We start from the raw sequence: 18201 nt of genomic DNA, 5'->3' as shown, positions 1-18201 counted from the left end.
TACCTCATTATGCTCCAAAGACTCTAACAGTGTGATAATCTTCAGACAACTCTTGTGTAGATTACAGATTCTCAAAATCCTTTTCCACATTTATAGGAATAATATTTGCAAATTAATTATATGATATTAAAAACAATATTTTTATTATTTTTATTAAAAGATTTTTCTATTAATTTTACATATTAGCCACAGATTCCTCTGTCCTTCCTCCTCCCACCCCACAAGCTTCCCCCTGCATCCCACCCCCTCATTATCACCTCCTCCAAGGCAAGATCTCCCCTGCAGAGTCAGCAGAGCCTTGTACAATCAGTTGAAGCAGGTCCAATCTGCTCCTCCCTGCACCGAAGCTGAGCAAAGTGCCTCAGCATAAGCACTAGGTTCCAAAAAGCTGGCTCATGAACCAAGGAGAGGTCCTGGTCCCACTGCCTGGGGGCCTCCTAAACAGTTCAAGCTAATCAACTCCTTACTTATCCAGAGGGCCTGGTTTAGTTCCATGGGTGCTCATCCGCTATTAGTTCATAGTTCATGTGTTTCCACAGGTTTGCTAGTTGTCTCTGTACTCTTTCCAATCATGGTCTCAGTATCTCTTGCTCATATAATCTCTCCTCTGTCTCATTGATTGGGCTCCTGGATCTCTGCCTGGGGCTTGGACATGGATTTCTATATCTGCTTCCATCAGTCACTGGATGAGAGTTCTATCATGACAGGGTATTCAGCCATCCAATCACCAGAGTAGGTCAGCTCAGGCACCCTCTCAACCATTGCCAGTAGTCTTTAGTGAAGTCATCTTTGTGGATTTGTGGGGACCTCTCAAGCACTCTGCTCCTTCCTATTACCATGGAGTCTTCATTCATCATGGTGTCTCTTTCCTTGTTCTCCTTCTCTGTTCCTGATCCAGCTGGGACCTCTTGCCCCGGTAAGCTCGCTTTCCCAGACCCTTGCCCTCCATTACCCACGCTCAACTCCAGTTAGCTCATGTAGATCTCATCCATTTCTATGCTTCTGGGCAATCCCTGAGTCTTTCCTAGGGTCCTCTTTATTAATTAGCCTCCCTGGAATTGTGAGTTGCAGTCTGGTTTTCTTTTGATTTACACCTAATATCCACTTATGAGTGAGTACATATCATGTTTGTCTTTCTCAGTCTAGGTTACCTCACTCAGGATGATATTTTCTAGTTCTATCCATTTGCCTGCAAACCTCATGATGTCGTTGTTTTTCTCTGCAGAGTACTACTCCATTGTGTATATGTACCACATTTTCTTTATCCATTCTTCAGTTGAAGGGTATCTAGGCTGTGTCCAGGTTCTGGCTATTACAAATAATGCTGCTATGAACATAGTTGAGCATGTGTCCTTGTGGTAAGGTTGAGTATTCTTTGGGTATATGCCCAAGAGTGATATAGCTGGGTCTTGAGGGAGATTGATTCAGAATTTTCTGAGAAAGTGTCATGATTGTTTTCCACATTGGCTGTACAATTTTGCACTCCCACCAACAGTGCAGTAGTGTTCCAATTGCTCCACATCATCTCCAACATAAGCTGTCTTCAGTGTTTTTTATCTTAGCCATTCTAACAGGTGTAAGCTGGTATCTCAGAGTCATTTTGATTTGCATTTCCCTGATGACTAAGGATGTTGAGCAATTCCTTAAATGTCTTTCAGGCATTTGAGATTCTTCTGTTGAGAATTTTCCGTTTAGTTCTGTAGCCCATTTTTAATTGGATTGTTCAGTATTTTGATGTCTATTTTCATGAATTCTTTATATATTTTGGAGATTAGCCCTCTGCCAGATGAGGGATTGGTGAAGATTTTTTCCCATTTGATAGGCTGTCATTTTGTCTTATTGACAATGTCCTTTACCCTACAAATGCTTCTCAGTTTCAGGAGGTCCCATTTATTAATTGTTGCTCTCTGAGTCTATGTTCCTGCTGTTATATTTAGGAAGTGGTCTCCTGTGCCAATGCATACAAGACTACATGCTACTTTCTCTTCGATCAAGTTCAGAGTAACTGGATTTATGTTGAGGTCTTTGATTCACTTGGACTTAAGTTTTGTGCATGGTGACAGATATGGATCTATTTGCAATCTTCTACATGTTGACATCCAGTTATGCCAGCACCATTTGTTGAAGATGCTTTTTTCCCATTCTGTAAGATTTTTGGCTTCTTTGTCAAAAATCAGGTGTTCATAGGTGTACAGATTAATGTCGGGGTCCTCAGTTTGGTTCCATTGGTACACATGTTGGTTTTGGGGGGTTTTTTTTTGTTTTGTTTTTTTTTTGGTTTTTTGAGACAGGGTTTCTCTGTGTAGCTTTGCGCCTTTCCTGGAACTCACTTGGTAGCCCAGGCTGGCCTTGAACTCACAGAGATCCGCCTGGCTCTGCCTCCCGAGTGCTGGGATTAAAGGCATGCGCCACCACCGCCCGGCCACATGTTGGTTTTTATGCCAGTACCGAGCTGTTTTTATTATTATAACTCTATAGAAGAGCTTGAAGTCAGAGACTGTGATACCTCTGGTGGTTATTTTATTATACAGGATACTTTTGGCTATCCTGGGTTTTTGGTTTTTCATATGAAGTTGGGTATTGTTCTTTCCAGGTCTGTGAAGAATTATGTTGGTATTTTGATGGGCATTGTATTGAATCTGTAGATTGCTTTTGGTAAGATTGACATTTTCACTATGTTAATACTACCTATCCATGAGCATGAGAGATCTTTCCATTTTCTGACATCTTCTTCAGTTTCTTTCTTCAGGAACTTAAAGTTCTTGTCATACAGGTCCTTTACTTGCTTAGTTAGAGTTACAACAAGGTATTTTATATTATTTGTGGCTATTGTAAAGGGTGATGTTTCTCTGATTTCTTTCTCAGTCTATTAGTCATTTGTATATAGGAGGGCTACTGATTTTTTTTTAGTTAATCTTGTATCCTTCCACATTACTGAAGGTATTTATCAGCTTTAAGAGTCTCTTGGTTGAATTATTGTGGTCACTTATATATACTATCATGTCATCTGCAAATAGTGAAAGTTTGACTTCTTTCTTTCCATTTTGTATCCCCTTGATCTCCATTTGTTTTCTTATTGCTCTGTCTAGAACTTCAAGTACTATATTGAATGAGAGCAGAGAGCCTTGTCTTGTTCCTGATTTTAGTGGAATTGCTTTGAGTTTCTCTCCATTTACTTTGATGTTGGCTGTTGCCTTGCTGTAAATTGTCTTTACTATGTTTAGGTATGTTCCCTATAATCCTGATCTCTCCAAGACTTTTATCATGAAGGGGTGTTGGGTATTGTCAAAGGCCTTTTCAGCATCTAATGAAATGATCATGTGTTTTTTTTTTTCATTCAGTTTGTTTACATGGTGTATTACATTGACAGACTTTCATATGTTGAACCAACTTTGCATCTCTGGGATGAAGCCCACTTGATCATGGTGGATAATTGTTTTGATATGTTCTTGGATTCTGTTTGTCAATATTTTATTGAGTATTTTTTGCATCAATGTTCATGAGGCAGATTGGTCTGTAATTCTCTTTCTTTGTTGCATCTTTGTTTGGCTTGGGAAGCAGAGAAACTGTAGCCTCATGGAAGGAGTTTGGTAAAGTTCGTTCTGTTTCTATTGTGTGGAACAATTTAAAGAGTATTAGTATTAACTCTTCTTTGAAGATCTGGTAGAATTCTGCATTGAAATGATCTAGTCCTGGACTTTTTTGGATTGGGAGACTTTTAATGACTGATTCTATTTCCTTAGGGGTTATTGGTCTATTTAAATAGATTTAACCTAGGTATATGGTACCTATCCAGAAAATTGTCCATTTCTTTTAGAATTTCCAGTTTTGTAGAGCACAGGTTTTTGAAGTTTGACCTGATGATTCTCTGGAATTCATTGTCAGTTGTTATGTCTCCCTTTTCATTTCTGATTTTGTTAATTTGGATGCTCTCTCTATGTCTTTTGGTTAGTTTAGATAAGGGCTTGTCTATCTTGTTGATTTTCTCAAAGAACCAACTTTTTGTTTCACTGATTCTTTGTATTATTCTCTTTGTTTCTATTTTATTGGTTTCAGCTTTCAATTTGATTATTTCCTGGCATCTATTCCTCCTGGGTGACTTGCTTCTTCTTGTTCTAGAACTTTCAGGTATGTTTTTAAGTCACTAGTGTGAGATTTCTCCAACTTCCTTATGTGGGCATTTAGTGCTATGAATTTTCCTCTTAGCACTGCTTTCATAGTATCCCATAAGTTTGGGTATGTGGTATATTCATTTTCATTGATCTCTAGGAAGTCTTTAATTTATTTCTTATTTCTTCCTTGACCCATTGGTGATTTTTCTTGAGCATTATTCAGTTTCCATGAGATTGTAGGCTTTCTGTAATTTTTGTTGTTGTTGAAATCTAACTTTAAACCATGGTGGTCTAATAGAATACTGGATGTTATTCCAGATTTTTAGTATTTGTTTAGATTTGCTTTGTGACCCAGTATGTGGCTGATTTTAGAGAAGGTTCCATGGGGTACTGAGAAGAAGGTATATTCTTTATTGTTAGAGTGGAATGTTATGTAGATATCAATTAAGTTCATTTGAGTCATAACATCACTTAAGTCCCTTATTTCTCAGTTATGTTTTGATTTAGCAGTGTAGCTAGAGTTATCCTGCCTGGCCCACAGTCAGGACAAATCTCTCTCACCCGCCTGTCCCACAGCCGCTCAGACCCAACCAAGTAAACACAGAGACTTATATTGCTTACAAACTGTAGGGCCGTGGCAGGCTTCTTGCTAACTTTTCTTATAGCTTAAATTAATCCATTTCTATTGCCACGTGGCTCATGGCTTACCAGCATCTTCACATGCTGCTTGTCCTGGTGGCGGCTGGCAGTGACGCCTTCTGCCTTCCTGTTCTTCTTTTATCCTTTCTGTTAGTCCCGCCTATACTTCCTGCCTAGCCACTGGCCAATCAGTGTTTTATTGATTGACCAATCAGAGAAATTTGACATACAGCACATCCCACAGCATAGCAGATCTGTCTACTGGTGAGAATGGGGTGTTGACGTTTGCCACTATTAATGTGTGGGGTTTGATGTGTGATTTAAGCTTTAGTAATGTTTCTTTTACATATGTGGGTGCCCTTATGTTTGGGGCATAAATGTTCAGAATTGAAACTTCATCTTGGTGGATCTATCCTGTGATGAGTATGTAATGTTCATCTTGATCTCTTTTGATTGATTTTAATTTCAAGTCTATTTTGTTGGATATTAGGATGGCTACACCAGCTTGCTTCTTAAGACCATTTGATTGGAAAGACTTTTCCCAGCCTTTTATTCTGAGGTGGTATCTATCTTTGAAATTGAGGTGTATTTATTGTATGCAGCAGAAAGATGGGTCCTGCTTTCATACCCATTCTATGAGCCTGTATCTTTTTATAGGTGAATTAATTCCATTGATATTAAGGGATATTAGTGACCAGTGATTGTTAGTTCCTGTTATCTTTTGGTGGTAGTATGTGTGTACTTCTCTTCTTTGTGGTTTACTGCTGTGGGGTTATCTATTGCCTGTGTTTTCCGTGATGTATCTGATGTCCTTAGGTTGGAATTTTCCTTCTAGTGCTTTCTGTAGGACTGTATTTGTGGATAGGTATTGTTTATATCTGGTTTTGTCTTGGAATGTCTTCTTCACTCTGTCTATGATGATTGAAAGTTTTGCTGGGTGTATTAGTCTAGGCTGGCATCCATGGTCTCTTAGTGTCTGTATTACATCTGTCCAGGTCCTTCTGGCTTTCAAAGTCTCCATTGAGAAATCAGGTGTCATTCTGATGGGTTTGCCTTTATAAGTCACTTGGCCTTTTTCCTTTGCTGTTCTTAATTTCTTTCTTCATTCTGTACATTTAGTTATTTATTTATCATGTGGCTAGGAGATTTTTTGGGGGTCTAGAGTGTATGGTGTTCTATAGGCTTCTTGTATCTTTATGGGTATTTCCTTCTTTAAGTTGGGAAAGTTTTCTTCTATTTTCTTATTGAATATATTTTCTGTGCCTTTGAGTTGGTATTCTTCTTATTCTCCTATCCCTATTATTCTTAGATTTGGTCTTTTCATGGTTTCCCAGATTTCCTGGACGTTTTGTGTTATGACTTTTTGCGCTGTGGTATTTTCTTTGACTGACGAATCTATTTCCTCTATTGTAGCCTCTATACCAGAGATTCTCTCTTCCATCTGTTATATTCTGTTGGTTATGCTTGTATCTTGTTTCCTGTTCATTTACTCAGATTTTCTATTTCCAGCATTTCCTCTGTTTGTGTCTTCTTCATTGTTTCTATTTCATTTTCAGGTCTTGAACTGTTTCCCTCACCTGTTTAATTGCATTTTCATGGTTTTCTTTAAGGGAATTTATTGATTTCTTCCATTTTTTTGATTATCTTTTCCTCTATTTCTTTATAAATTTCTTCCAATTTTTTGTTTGTCTTTTTCTCAATTTCTTTATTGATTTCTTCTACTTTTTTGTTTTTCTTTTCCTCAATTTCATTTTGCATTTTTTTTCTTGAAAGGCCTCTAGCATCTTCATGCTGCTATACTTAAGGTTGCTTTCTTCTGCTTCTACATTATGATGTTCAGGTCTCGCTGTTTGAGGAGGACTAGGTTCTTGTGATGGCATATTGTGCTTTATGTTGTTGTATGTATTTTTGCCTTGAAATCTGCCCATCTCTTCCTCTAATAGGTATAAGAGGTGCTTGTGTCTGAGTGAGTTGCTATTGGTCCCCTCTGTGCTTGTTGTGTCTGTGTCTCAGGGGGCTCCTCTAGGTCTAATGTTAGCTCTTGGTCTAATTGGAGCAGGAAGATTCTGTATCTTAGGGAACTGCTCTTGGGTCAACCCAAGCTAGTGGATTCTGTGATTCATGGAGCCACTTTTGATCTTATCAGGGCTCTTGATCCAGTCAGAGCAGACAGATTCTGTGTTTCAGGAAGCCTCTCTTGGTCCAATGGGAGGTGACAGATTCTACATATAAGAAAGCCACTCTTAGTCTAATAAGGGCTGGCAGATTCCCTGTCTCAGGAGGTTACTCTTGGTCCAATGAGAGCTTTTTGTCTAATGGGAGCTGGTAGTTTGGTTTCTGTGCCTCAGAAAGTTATTTTTGGTTCAATGAGAGCTCTTGGTCCAGAGGGAGCTGGTGGTTGGGTTTCTGTGCCTCTGGAAGTGGCTGGGTTCTCAGGTGGATGGGTATGGGGGCAGGGCATGTAGATGGGTGGGAATTCTTGGTGAGTGGAGAGCCTTCCATCAGGATCCCTGCCTGCTGGCAGGCAACTGGGACAGAGTTCGGTGGGGATTCCTGGGGCCCAGGTGCTGTGTCCCAGGGATGGGTCCTAGGGGCAGGACTCTCTGGGTATGAGCAGAGTCACTCACCTCTAGGTCCAATGAGAGCTGATGGTCAAAAAAATATTATTTAAATTTTTCAATAAACTGTGATCATTTGTTAACTCTGTTCCCATTTTACTCAGATTCCTAAGTCTGTGTGCAGTGAGAGCTGTGGTCCTGGATTCAGGAAAATTTCCCTAGAGGGCAAGGCTGTTTGCTGCTATGATTGCACTCCTTGTGCAGACAATGAGATTTCCAATGAGACAGGTAAGAATAAATCTTACAAAAATGGTTCCACATTTCTCCATTATTCTGCATTATCATAAAACTTTAAAATATCCAAAGAGAAGTCACACAAATTTATTCCTTCTGTTGTTTAGGATATGAAGTGTGCATTACCATGTCCTGAAATAGTGCAGAATAGGCATTAAAATTTATAAATGGTTTACATTTATGATCAACTGCATATATTGTTTGCTGCAGGAAACCCCTTTCCTCTGTACTGATAAATATGCTTTTTCCCACACATAATGTAATACATGGGGGAAAAGTACCAAATTTGAATGCTTTTATAACTATATTTAAATAATGATTATAACTCACCTAAGTGTAGGATAGGTTATTCTAATGATTCTTCCCAGCAAGCTTTTTCATATAGAACAGAAGATTAGAAATTTATGTTTGATACTCCCATTATATAATTTTTGACTGTATAGCATAACTAAAATTTCAAATTTCCTTAATGAGTAGGATTATGTCCATTTTTCCTGCTTCAATTTTGAGAAACAGTATATGAAACAATATCCTCAAGGCAGTTTCTCATAGTCCACTATGGAGAGTTGTACCAAGACCTAAGAGCTGCAATGGAATATAGAAACTCCATTTAGAAAAATGGGTCATGAACCTATTCACAGCATGTTTCATTGGGAATAAAATTTTTTAAAAGCTAGTGTTTTCATAACTAATATTAAATCTGTGGCTGTGGTTATGCCAATTTTGAAATGTTTAATTCTTTGTCTTTGAGAATACTATGTATTTGGATCATATTCATACCCTCCCAAATCTTCCACTTATCTGCCTATCTAACTTCTCTCTCTCTATTAAGTAATTAAGAAAAATTCATTCAATTCAATTTCTGATACCTAAATACTCTTTGAAGTAGGTTCCCTGGTGGAATATTAACTAACTACCAAAATCCACACTCTTAAAGATTAATGAGTCTTTCTCTCATAGCAGCTATGTGGCCCAATAGCTTCTCAGTTAAGGGTATTACTTTATGCCAACCTTTCATGCTTGACAATATTTGGTCTTCCCTGAGTTTTCACATGTTATATGCATGATATCATACCTAAAATTTATGTATTCAACTGCCCAACTATGTCTGTAACTTTCTGTTCCCTTGCAGTATTTCATGACCTCTGACATTTAGAATCTTTCTGCAACATTTTTCATTGATTTCTCACCTTGAGATATAATACACTGTACCTCAAGCTGTTATTAAAAAATACTCCTTTAGTGAATGTCTAATCACACAATGTACACATCATATACATAAATGGTTTATTCACTCATGAAAAGTCTTTCATAGTTGTTAATTAATAATTGTACTACCTAGTCGGGTGGTGGTAGTGCAGACCTTTAATACCAGCACTTGGGAGGGAGAGGCAGGCAGATCTCTGTGAGTTCGAGGCCAGCCTGGTCTACAAAGTGAGTTCCAAGAAGGGCACAAAGCTACACAGAGAAACCCTGTCTCAAAAAAAATTTAAAAAAAATTATAATTATTATACTTTCCAAAATTATGTATCTCAATTATGTAAATTACTTGCAATGAGATTACTGATGCACTTATGCAAAAGGTTATAATATCAAAAAATAGATATAGTTATTTATATATCGTAGTTTTATTACATGTACCATGTGGCTTTAGTAAGGAATGAAGTAATACATGTTAGTCATCCATTAAAATGTAGAAAATTAAAAGATAATAAATATCTCCACTTAAAAGAGAAGGAAAAACAGAATCTGAAACAATACCTTGATGTAGGCCATAACAAAACATATATCAATGTGTTACAATAGCTGTAGGAAGCAATATTTACAAGATATATAGAAATAAGTTTTATTCTACTGAAGTTAATTCAATAATATGTTAATAAAACTTATCAACAAAATAAAATTAAAATTCTAGTGATGTGTTTCTTTTTAAAAACACAAGAAGAAATGACAGTGGATATCTGGCATGCATAAATTATTGTTAATATACTTCAAATACAAGATGAGTTTCACAAATTTTCAAGAGCAGAATATTATAATACTGTTTTATGTCATACTGTAAAACTGTTTTAATTGTTCTGACCTTTTCCCAGTCGGAGTGACAACATGTCAAAAGTGCACTCTTCAGTCCTGTAAAACTATTGTAATGCCTATAGAGTCAAGATTAGAAAATAGAGAGGATTTTATAATTATACAAAATTTAAGAACCTATGAATAAAAACCGAATTTTATGAAAATAATTTCAAAGGGTATTGTCCCTCTTTTGCACTATTCAAATTCATAATGTGGATATAACTTACAGTGTGCTATCAGAAAAAAAGTAGGTTTATGCATTGTAACTCAGCATTCCAAAGATTTCCAAAAGAGATACACCAATAGAACAAGAAGCATTGAAAGTATATAAGAGATAAAAGGTGTATTTAATTTATATCACTATTTAAAAAATGGGTTGTATGAGAAGCACTAGTATTTGATAACTACTAAAAAAAAAGGGTGGTGCATACCTTTAATCCCAGCACTAAGGAGGCAGAGCCAGGCAGATCTCTGTGAGTTTGAGGTCACACTGGTCTACAGAGCGAGATCTAGGACAGACACCAAAACTACACAGAGAAACCTTGTCTTGGGGAAAAAAAAGGAGAGGACATCACTTTTCTTTAAGGTTGTGGATTCTGAAATGCTACCCACATTCCAGTAGATTCCCCCATAATCTGTAAATACTAGCATTAATGAATAGATTCACTATGTATTAAAGTGCAAAAAGAATGGATAGAGATCACATTAAGTCAGGAAGTAAAAGATGGAGAAAGTGATGAATTGAACATGAGGAAAGAGAGGTGAGTTGGAGCCATACAGTTTATTTGTGCATATAAATAATAACTGAAATATCTAAAAAGGAAGATGGGTGGTATAAATATGAATGTATTCACTACAGATTTTATACTTCTTTGTTCCTGAGAAAAAGAAAAGTGATGTAGATAACAGTACTATTAACAGGTACAGAGAAGTGGGTTGGAATTACAGGGATCACTTCAACCTGGATTAAATATCACCTTCATTTTTTACCAGATATGGAAAAGTGCATGAAGTGTCCAGAAAGTCATTATGCAAACACAGAGAAGAAACACTGCCTCCAGAAAGCTGTGACTTTTCTAGACCATAAGGACCCCTTGGGGATGTCTCTCACAATCACAGCTCTGTGCTTCTCTGTACTCACAACTGTGGTTCTTGGATTATTTGTGAAGCACAGAGACACTCCAATTGTCAAGGCCAATAATAGGACCCTCAGTTACATATTGCTCATTACACTCACTGTCTGTTTCTTATGTTCCTTGCTCTTCATTGGCCATCCAAACACCACCACCTGTATCCTGCAGCAGATCACATTTGGAGGTGCTTTCACTGTGGCTCTTGCCACTGTGTTGGCCAAAGCTATCACTGTGATTATTGCCTTCAAGGTCACTTTTCCAAGGAGAATAATGAGGTGGTTAATAATATCAAAGGCTCCAAACTTCATAATCCCCATATGTACTCTTATCCACCTTGTCCTCTGTGGAATCTGGCTAGAAACCTCTCCTCCCTTCCTTGACAAAGATGCTCATGCTGAACATGGACATATCATCCTTGTGTGTAACAAGGGCTCATATTTTGCCTTCCATGGTATACTGGGATACCTCTGCTCCTTGGCACTTGGAAGTTACATTATGGCTTTCTTGTCCCGGAATCTTCCAGACACATTCAATGAAGCCAAGTTCCTATCATTCAGCATGCTGGTGTTCTTCTGTGTCTGGGTCACATTCCTCCCTGTCTACCACAGTACCAAGGGAAAGGTCATGGTGGCTATGGAAGTCTTCTCTATCTTGGCTTCTACTGCAGCCCTCCTTGGCTTCATTTTTGCTCCTAAGTGTTATATCATCTTATTAAGGCCAGATAAAAATTCAGTTCACCATATCAGGAATAGGCCACATTCTAGAAGGTAAAGCCCTTTCAATACCTAGTTCAAAACTAAACATAGTTCTTATGATAAGTGATGAATTTCAAAGATCAAGTTGATATCGATTGCAAATGTGTGTTACACCATTATAACATGAGTTTGATTAATTTGGCTATTAAATGTTCAACCAATTGTATTATAGCCTCTTTATACTGGAGGCAATGAAGTAGTTCATGCTTGAAATCCAGGTTGTATTTTCATATGAGCAGAACACCAGTATACATCTTGGATTGTCTGAAACTTTCTGTGAATATCAAGATAATTTAGACTCATAGAGATCTGTCTAAAACTGCCTCTGATCTTCTGGGATTAAAAAATGGCCAATCACATGACGACACCATATTCTTCTGTAATATAGACTGTTAATATTCATGTCATTGACTTAAATTTCTTAAGAGCTTCATGAATGTCTCTTATCCAATTATGTTAATCACATGTTATTTTAAATTTTGAAAGTGGATACTAGTAAATTTTTATCTTGGCTTTAAATCACTGTGGTAAAATATGTAGATTATAATTTATTTTATTTTCAACTTTCACTTCATCAGATTTGTACAAGAGGATCAATCTGTTTCTTAAGACCTCAAGGCCTTTTAGTAAATTATCATGGTACTTCATCAGTCATTGCATAATATGTTGAATGCTAAGTTATAACATAGACTTAGTAAGAATTATAATACTAAATATCAAATGTCAGTCACTCAGAACAAGTAACTAGGTCTAACTACATGGACCCCTTTCTTATTTACACTCAGATGACATATGTCACATTTCCAACTGTTTTAATTTTAGGTGAACACCCCCACTTCTCTTTAAATCTAGATATTTATACACCATTTATCTGAATCCTTCTACCAGTTCATTGCTTTTCCATGAATTGGTATGTATTCTTCATCTAAAATCATGAATAGGTTACAAGGTGTAATGCTGTGGGATGATCTGAATGTCAAATTGCTCTGATTGGTCAATAAATAAAACACTAATTGACCAGTGGCCAGGCAGAAAGTATAGGCGGGACTAACAGAGAGGAGAACTGAGAAAACAGGAAGGCAGAAGGAGACACTCCCACCCACTGCCATGACAAGCAGCCTGTGAAGATGCCAGTAAGCCACAAGTCATGTGGCAAGGAATAGATTTATAGACATGGATTAATTTAAACTATAAGAACAGTTAGCAAGAAGCCTGCCATGGCCATACTGTTTGAAAGCAATATAAGTCTCTGTGTTTACTTGGTTGGGTCTGAGCGGCTGTGGAACTGGCGGGTGACAGAGATTTGTCTTGACTGTGGGCAAGGCAGAAAAACTCTTCTACAGTGTAACTGTATTGTTTATTTTTTTCTCCAGAATTTATCACCAGTTCCTAAAAATACATGCAATATATTAAGTAAAATATTTTCCATTTCTACAAAATTAAATAAAACTAAAATTCTATAAAATCTTTAGACCTTTACTTCTGTGAGTTTTTTTCATTACTGTGGTGACTTCTTTGCTCTTTTTTCTATATACTAGCCTAGGAGCTTTCAAATATGCAGTTGTTAGCTGTAATTGAACAGAAGGAAATCATACCTAGTTATGGAAACCAAACCAAGTACCAAGAGCTAGTGAAGTCTTGGATCTTAGAGGAGAAACTGTAACTGCCACTTCACTAAAAGAGCATAGCCCCTAAACATTCTAAATACTTGTTCCCATACATACAATTAAGTCTATTCCTCACACCTCTTTAAGGAAATGTTATATTGAAACAGATGCATACAATGATACAAAGCCACAACCAATTAAAATGAAACATTGTGAATCTCAGTTCCACCTGATACGTTTACAATAAATAAAATTGCCACTTCAAAGATTCAGGTTTCACTGAAGAAGATGGAATAGAGAGAATGTAAGAGGATGAATACCAAGGAATTTATTGTGAGATTATGTCTTTTAAGAATGTCATACATTGCATATAAAGACATAAAAAAATTGATAAACTTGACTTCCTAAATATGAGTTGATCTAGGACCACAACTTTTGGCATCCTGATGTGAATGGGAAAAATCTTATAGAACTACAGTGAATAAAGTAATGTTGACCAAGAAAGAAAAATCTACCATGGGACAAAGAAAACTAAATAATTTGTAAAACAAAATGATATTTATATATAATTTAGGATTATATATGTATATATACACAGAGATGAATCATATATTATCTCAATTAAATGCATAGTTTATTTGTGCATATAATATGCATAGTTATTATATACACATCTATATTCCTGAAAACCACTCAAACATACATTTATATGTACTTATGAAATAACAACTATGAAAAATAATTCAAGAGTTTTAAAGAGAGAAAAAATAGGTATACAGGAGCATTTAATGAGAGAAATGAGAATGGAAAAATGATGTAATTTCATTATAATCTCAAAAAAGAAATACTTTTCTATTCATTGACATTTAAAGTTGATACATGTCATCTATGTTTTTAAAGTTGGTATTCAGATTTCCTTACTAAGTAATTAGACATGTTCTGAAATTACCTTGAAATTTACATTAATCTTATCTTTAAAGAGTTGTCTTCTAATAAACATTAAGAAATGAATTAAAGGCAGGCAGTGGTGGCAAATGCCTTTAATCCCAGCACTTGGGAGGCAGAGACAGGCAGATCTCTCTGAGTTTGTGGCCAGCCTGGTCTATGGAGTGAGATCCAGGACAGGAACCAAAACTACACAGAGAAACCTTGTTTCAAAAAAGATCAGCGACAAAAAAGAAATAAATTAACTTATACATGAAGGACAATCAATGCTTAGAGATATTTCCTCTTACTCTCAGGGTTAATCTAATAGTAAACACAGAGAAAAATTCTCACAGTATAGACATTTTATGTTTTAGAAACATGATAAGAATACTAATTTATTGACTATTTTAAATAAAAAATCCAAAGTCAGATTTTGGGGTAAAAGTTGAAAGATCAGAGATGTAGAACAAGCCACAGCCAACCTCTCTGTACCAACTCCTCATCTGATTCTGTTTCCATGAATCCTCAGACTGAATGCCTCTCAGTCCTTACCCCTGAGGGTCTCAGATGAACTGCTCCTTAGTTCCTGTCTTCTCATGCCTTATATACCATTCTCTACCCAGCCATGTTACTTCCTGGGATTAAAGACTTGTGTGCTTCCCAAACAAAGACATGTGATCTCAAGTGCTGTGATAAAAGGTGTGTGCCACCAGGCCTGACTGTTTCCAGTGTGGCCTTGAATTCAAAGACACCCAGAATGCTTCCCAAGTGATAGGATTAAAGGTGTGTGCCACCACTGTCTGGCCTCTATGTCAAATCTAGTGGCTGTCTCTGTCCTCTGATCCCCAGAAAAGTTTATTTGAGTGCACAACATATTGGGGTATACAATATATCACCACAGGACACATCAACCCAACATTCTACAAAAATTCTTTTGTTTTTCCACAATGAGCATCTATATAAGTACTTTGCTTCAAGTGAAAAGTAACTTAAAATAACAAAATCTATGTTCTCAAAAGGGAAAGTACCATAAAAAGTTTTAAAATGATTGTGTTGCTAAAAGTCACTCCCATTGAAGTCATAAGCTAGAGCTACCCCTTCTTCTAAGGTACTGTATCTGTGACTGGTATGTAAGATGAATAAAAAAAATTAATAAAAATGAATATGAGAGAACCTACAATAAAAAGAACCACAGGCTTAATTACTCTAAAGATCATGTTATGGACCAAATGCAACTACTGGGCTTCATTACAGAATATAGATGAGGAGTTCTTAACACTGGTCTTGGAACTCCAACCCACTGCCTGCAACTGGAAAGCCAAATTCAGAAGGGATTATGGCTCTAGGTTGCATAGGTGAAACATCCTGTCAATTTTCCTCCATATCTTTCTCTCCCTCTCTCTCTTCCTCCGTCTTCTCTATCCATCTCTCTCTCTCTCTCTCTCTCTCTCTCTCTCTCTCTCTTCTCTCTCTCTCTCTCTCTCATTGTGTGTGTGTCCTTTGCAAGGACACATGTAGACTTGACAGTTTAAAATGGTAAACAATCTCAGCATTGATGATCTTTTGCAAGTGAACACAGATAAATTTCCCAAGGAGGCAGTGTGTTGGCATAGTATTCCCCTTGTTTCAAATTGTTTTAAACCTAATTAGAGATATGATGGTTACCACAATGGTATTTCTGCCACTCTAGCACTCATTGGGTTACTGATCCCTGCAGGTCATTGATAAGATCCTCAACCTTATACAAGTAACTACAGACAAATAAGTAAAGATGGGATGATGGGAGGTAGCACTCTCCAGGGAAGTGTATACAAAGTTTTTTTTTTATTTAATGCTAAATGCTTAATCCTGTAAATATGCAAACATGTAAAATTATATGCCCTCTGTATGCTATATTTAAATACATAAATACATGTGATAACAATAAAAATACATCTTGAATTTGAAGAAGACCAGGGGATGATATAAAGGACAATTTAAAGAAAGCTAAGAAGAGGGAAAAATATTCTTTTTCATTCTTTCATTACTTGTTTCTGTTTTCTTTATTTTATATCCCAGTTGCAGTTTCCCCTTCCGCCTTCCTTGCAATCCTTCCCCTTCACTCACTCTCTTTTACCAAATCCAAATCCACTCTACCTCTTCTTCTGATCCAAAAACGGCAGATCTTTTATGGATGTCAACAGAACATTGTATATAAACCTACATTAAATATAAGCACCTCCTCATGTATTAAGGCTGGCCAAGGCAACCTAATATGAAGAGTAAAGTCAGTTTAAAAAAAGCCTTTTATTGGGGAGTTATTCTAATTAGTATAATAATAAAAAAGCTGGGCAGTAATGGTACACACTTTTACTCCCTAGAGTTAGTAAAAATCCTTTTATTGGCAAATTACTCTAATTAGCACAATAAGCAATAAAAAAAATTGGCAGTAGTGGTGTGCACCTTTAATCCCAGCACTCAGGAGATAGACCCAGGTGGATCATTGTGAGTTCAAGGCCAGCCTATTCTACAGAGTGATATCCAGGACAGGCACCAAAACAACACAGAGAAACCCTGTCTTGAAAAACAAAACAAAATACTCAAGAAAATATTGGCAAACCAAATCCAAGAACACAGAAAAAAAATATCCACCATGATCAAGTAAGCTTCATCCCAAGGATACAAGGATGGTTCAACATATTAAAATCTGTCAATGTAATACACCATATAAACAAATTGAAAGAAAAAAAACACATGATCATCTCATTTGATGCTTAAAAAGCTCTTGACAAAATCCAATACCCATTCAGGATAATGGTCCCAGAGAGATCAGGAATACAAGGAACATAACTAAAAATGATAAAGGCAATTTACAGCAAGTCAACAGCCAACATCAAATTAAATAGAGAGAAACTCAAAGCAATTCCACTAAAATCAGGAATAAGACAAGGCTGTCCTCTCTACCCATATTTATTCAATATAGTATTTAAAGTTCTAGCTAGAGCACTAAGACAACAAAAGGAAATGAAGGGGATAAAAATTTGGAACAGAAGAAATCAAACATTCACTATTTGCAGAAGATATGATAATATACATAAGTGACCCCCAAAATTCTATCAGGGAATTCCTACAGCTGATAAACTCCTTCAGGAATATGGCAGGATACAAGGTAAACTTATAAAAATCAGTAGTGCTCTTATATATAAATTATGAATGGACTGAGAATGAAATCAGGGAAACATCAACCTTTATAATAGCCAATATAAAATACCTTGTTGTAACTCTAACTAAGCAAGTGAATGGCCTTTAGGACAAAAACTTTAAGTCTCTGAAGAAAGAAATCAGAGAAGATAACAGAAAATGGAAAGATCTTACATGCTCACAGAAAGGTAGGATTAACATAAAAAAAAATGGGAATCTTACCTAAAGCAAGCTGCAGATTCAATACAATCTCCATCAAAATCCCAACATAATTCTTCACAGACTTGGAAAGAACAATACTCAAATTTAAGTAGAAAACAAAAACAAAAACAAACAAACAAAAAAAAACCAGGATAGCTAAAAGAATCATGTACAATAAAACAACCACTGGCAGCATCATGATCCCTGACCTCAAGCTCTACTATAGAGCTATAGTAATAAAAACAGCTTGATACAAGCATAAAATCAGACATGTGGACCAATGAAATCCCATTAAAACCCCTGGATATTAATCCGCACACCTATGAACACCTGATTTTTGACAAAGAAGCCAAAATTGTACAATGGAAAAAAGAAAGCATCTTCAATAAATGGTGCTGGCATAACTTGTCAACATGTAGAAGACTGCAAATAGATCCATATCTTTCACCATGCATGAAACCCAAGTCCAATGGATTAAAGACCTCAACATAAATCCAGTTACTCTGAACTTGAGAGAAAAGAAAGTAAGAAGTAGTCTTGAATGCACTAGCACAGGAGAACACTTCCTAAATACAACAGCAGTAACACAGACACAGAGAGCAACAATGAACAAATGGGACCTTCAGAAACTGAGAAGCATTTGTAGGGTAAAGGACATTCTCAATAAGATAAAAAAACAGCCTATCAAATGGGAAAAAAGTCTTCACCAATCCCTCATCTGG

General features: G+C 36.5%; 1 protein-coding gene across 1 annotated transcript; it reads left to right on the top strand.

The window, feature by feature from the left end:
* Positions 1 to 7464: 7464 nt before the first annotated feature.
* Positions 7465 to 11580, top strand: LOC119086116 (vomeronasal type-2 receptor 116-like; the record flags this gene model as incomplete). The annotated part of the gene is made up of 2 exons (XM_037201803.1): positions 7465 to 7597; positions 10670 to 11580. Coding segments are annotated over 2 exons (1044 nt in total), but the record flags the coding sequence as incomplete, so codon positions are not given.
* Positions 11581 to 18201: the final 6621 nt, after the last annotated feature.

This window comes from Peromyscus leucopus, unplaced genomic scaffold (genome assembly GCF_004664715.2).
Source record: "Peromyscus leucopus breed LL Stock unplaced genomic scaffold, UCI_PerLeu_2.1 scaffold_1452, whole genome shotgun sequence".
Taxonomy (NCBI): domain Eukaryota; kingdom Metazoa; phylum Chordata; class Mammalia; order Rodentia; family Cricetidae; genus Peromyscus; species Peromyscus leucopus.
Note: the sequence above shows the minus strand (reverse complement) of the source record. Positions and strands in the feature narration are given on the sequence as shown.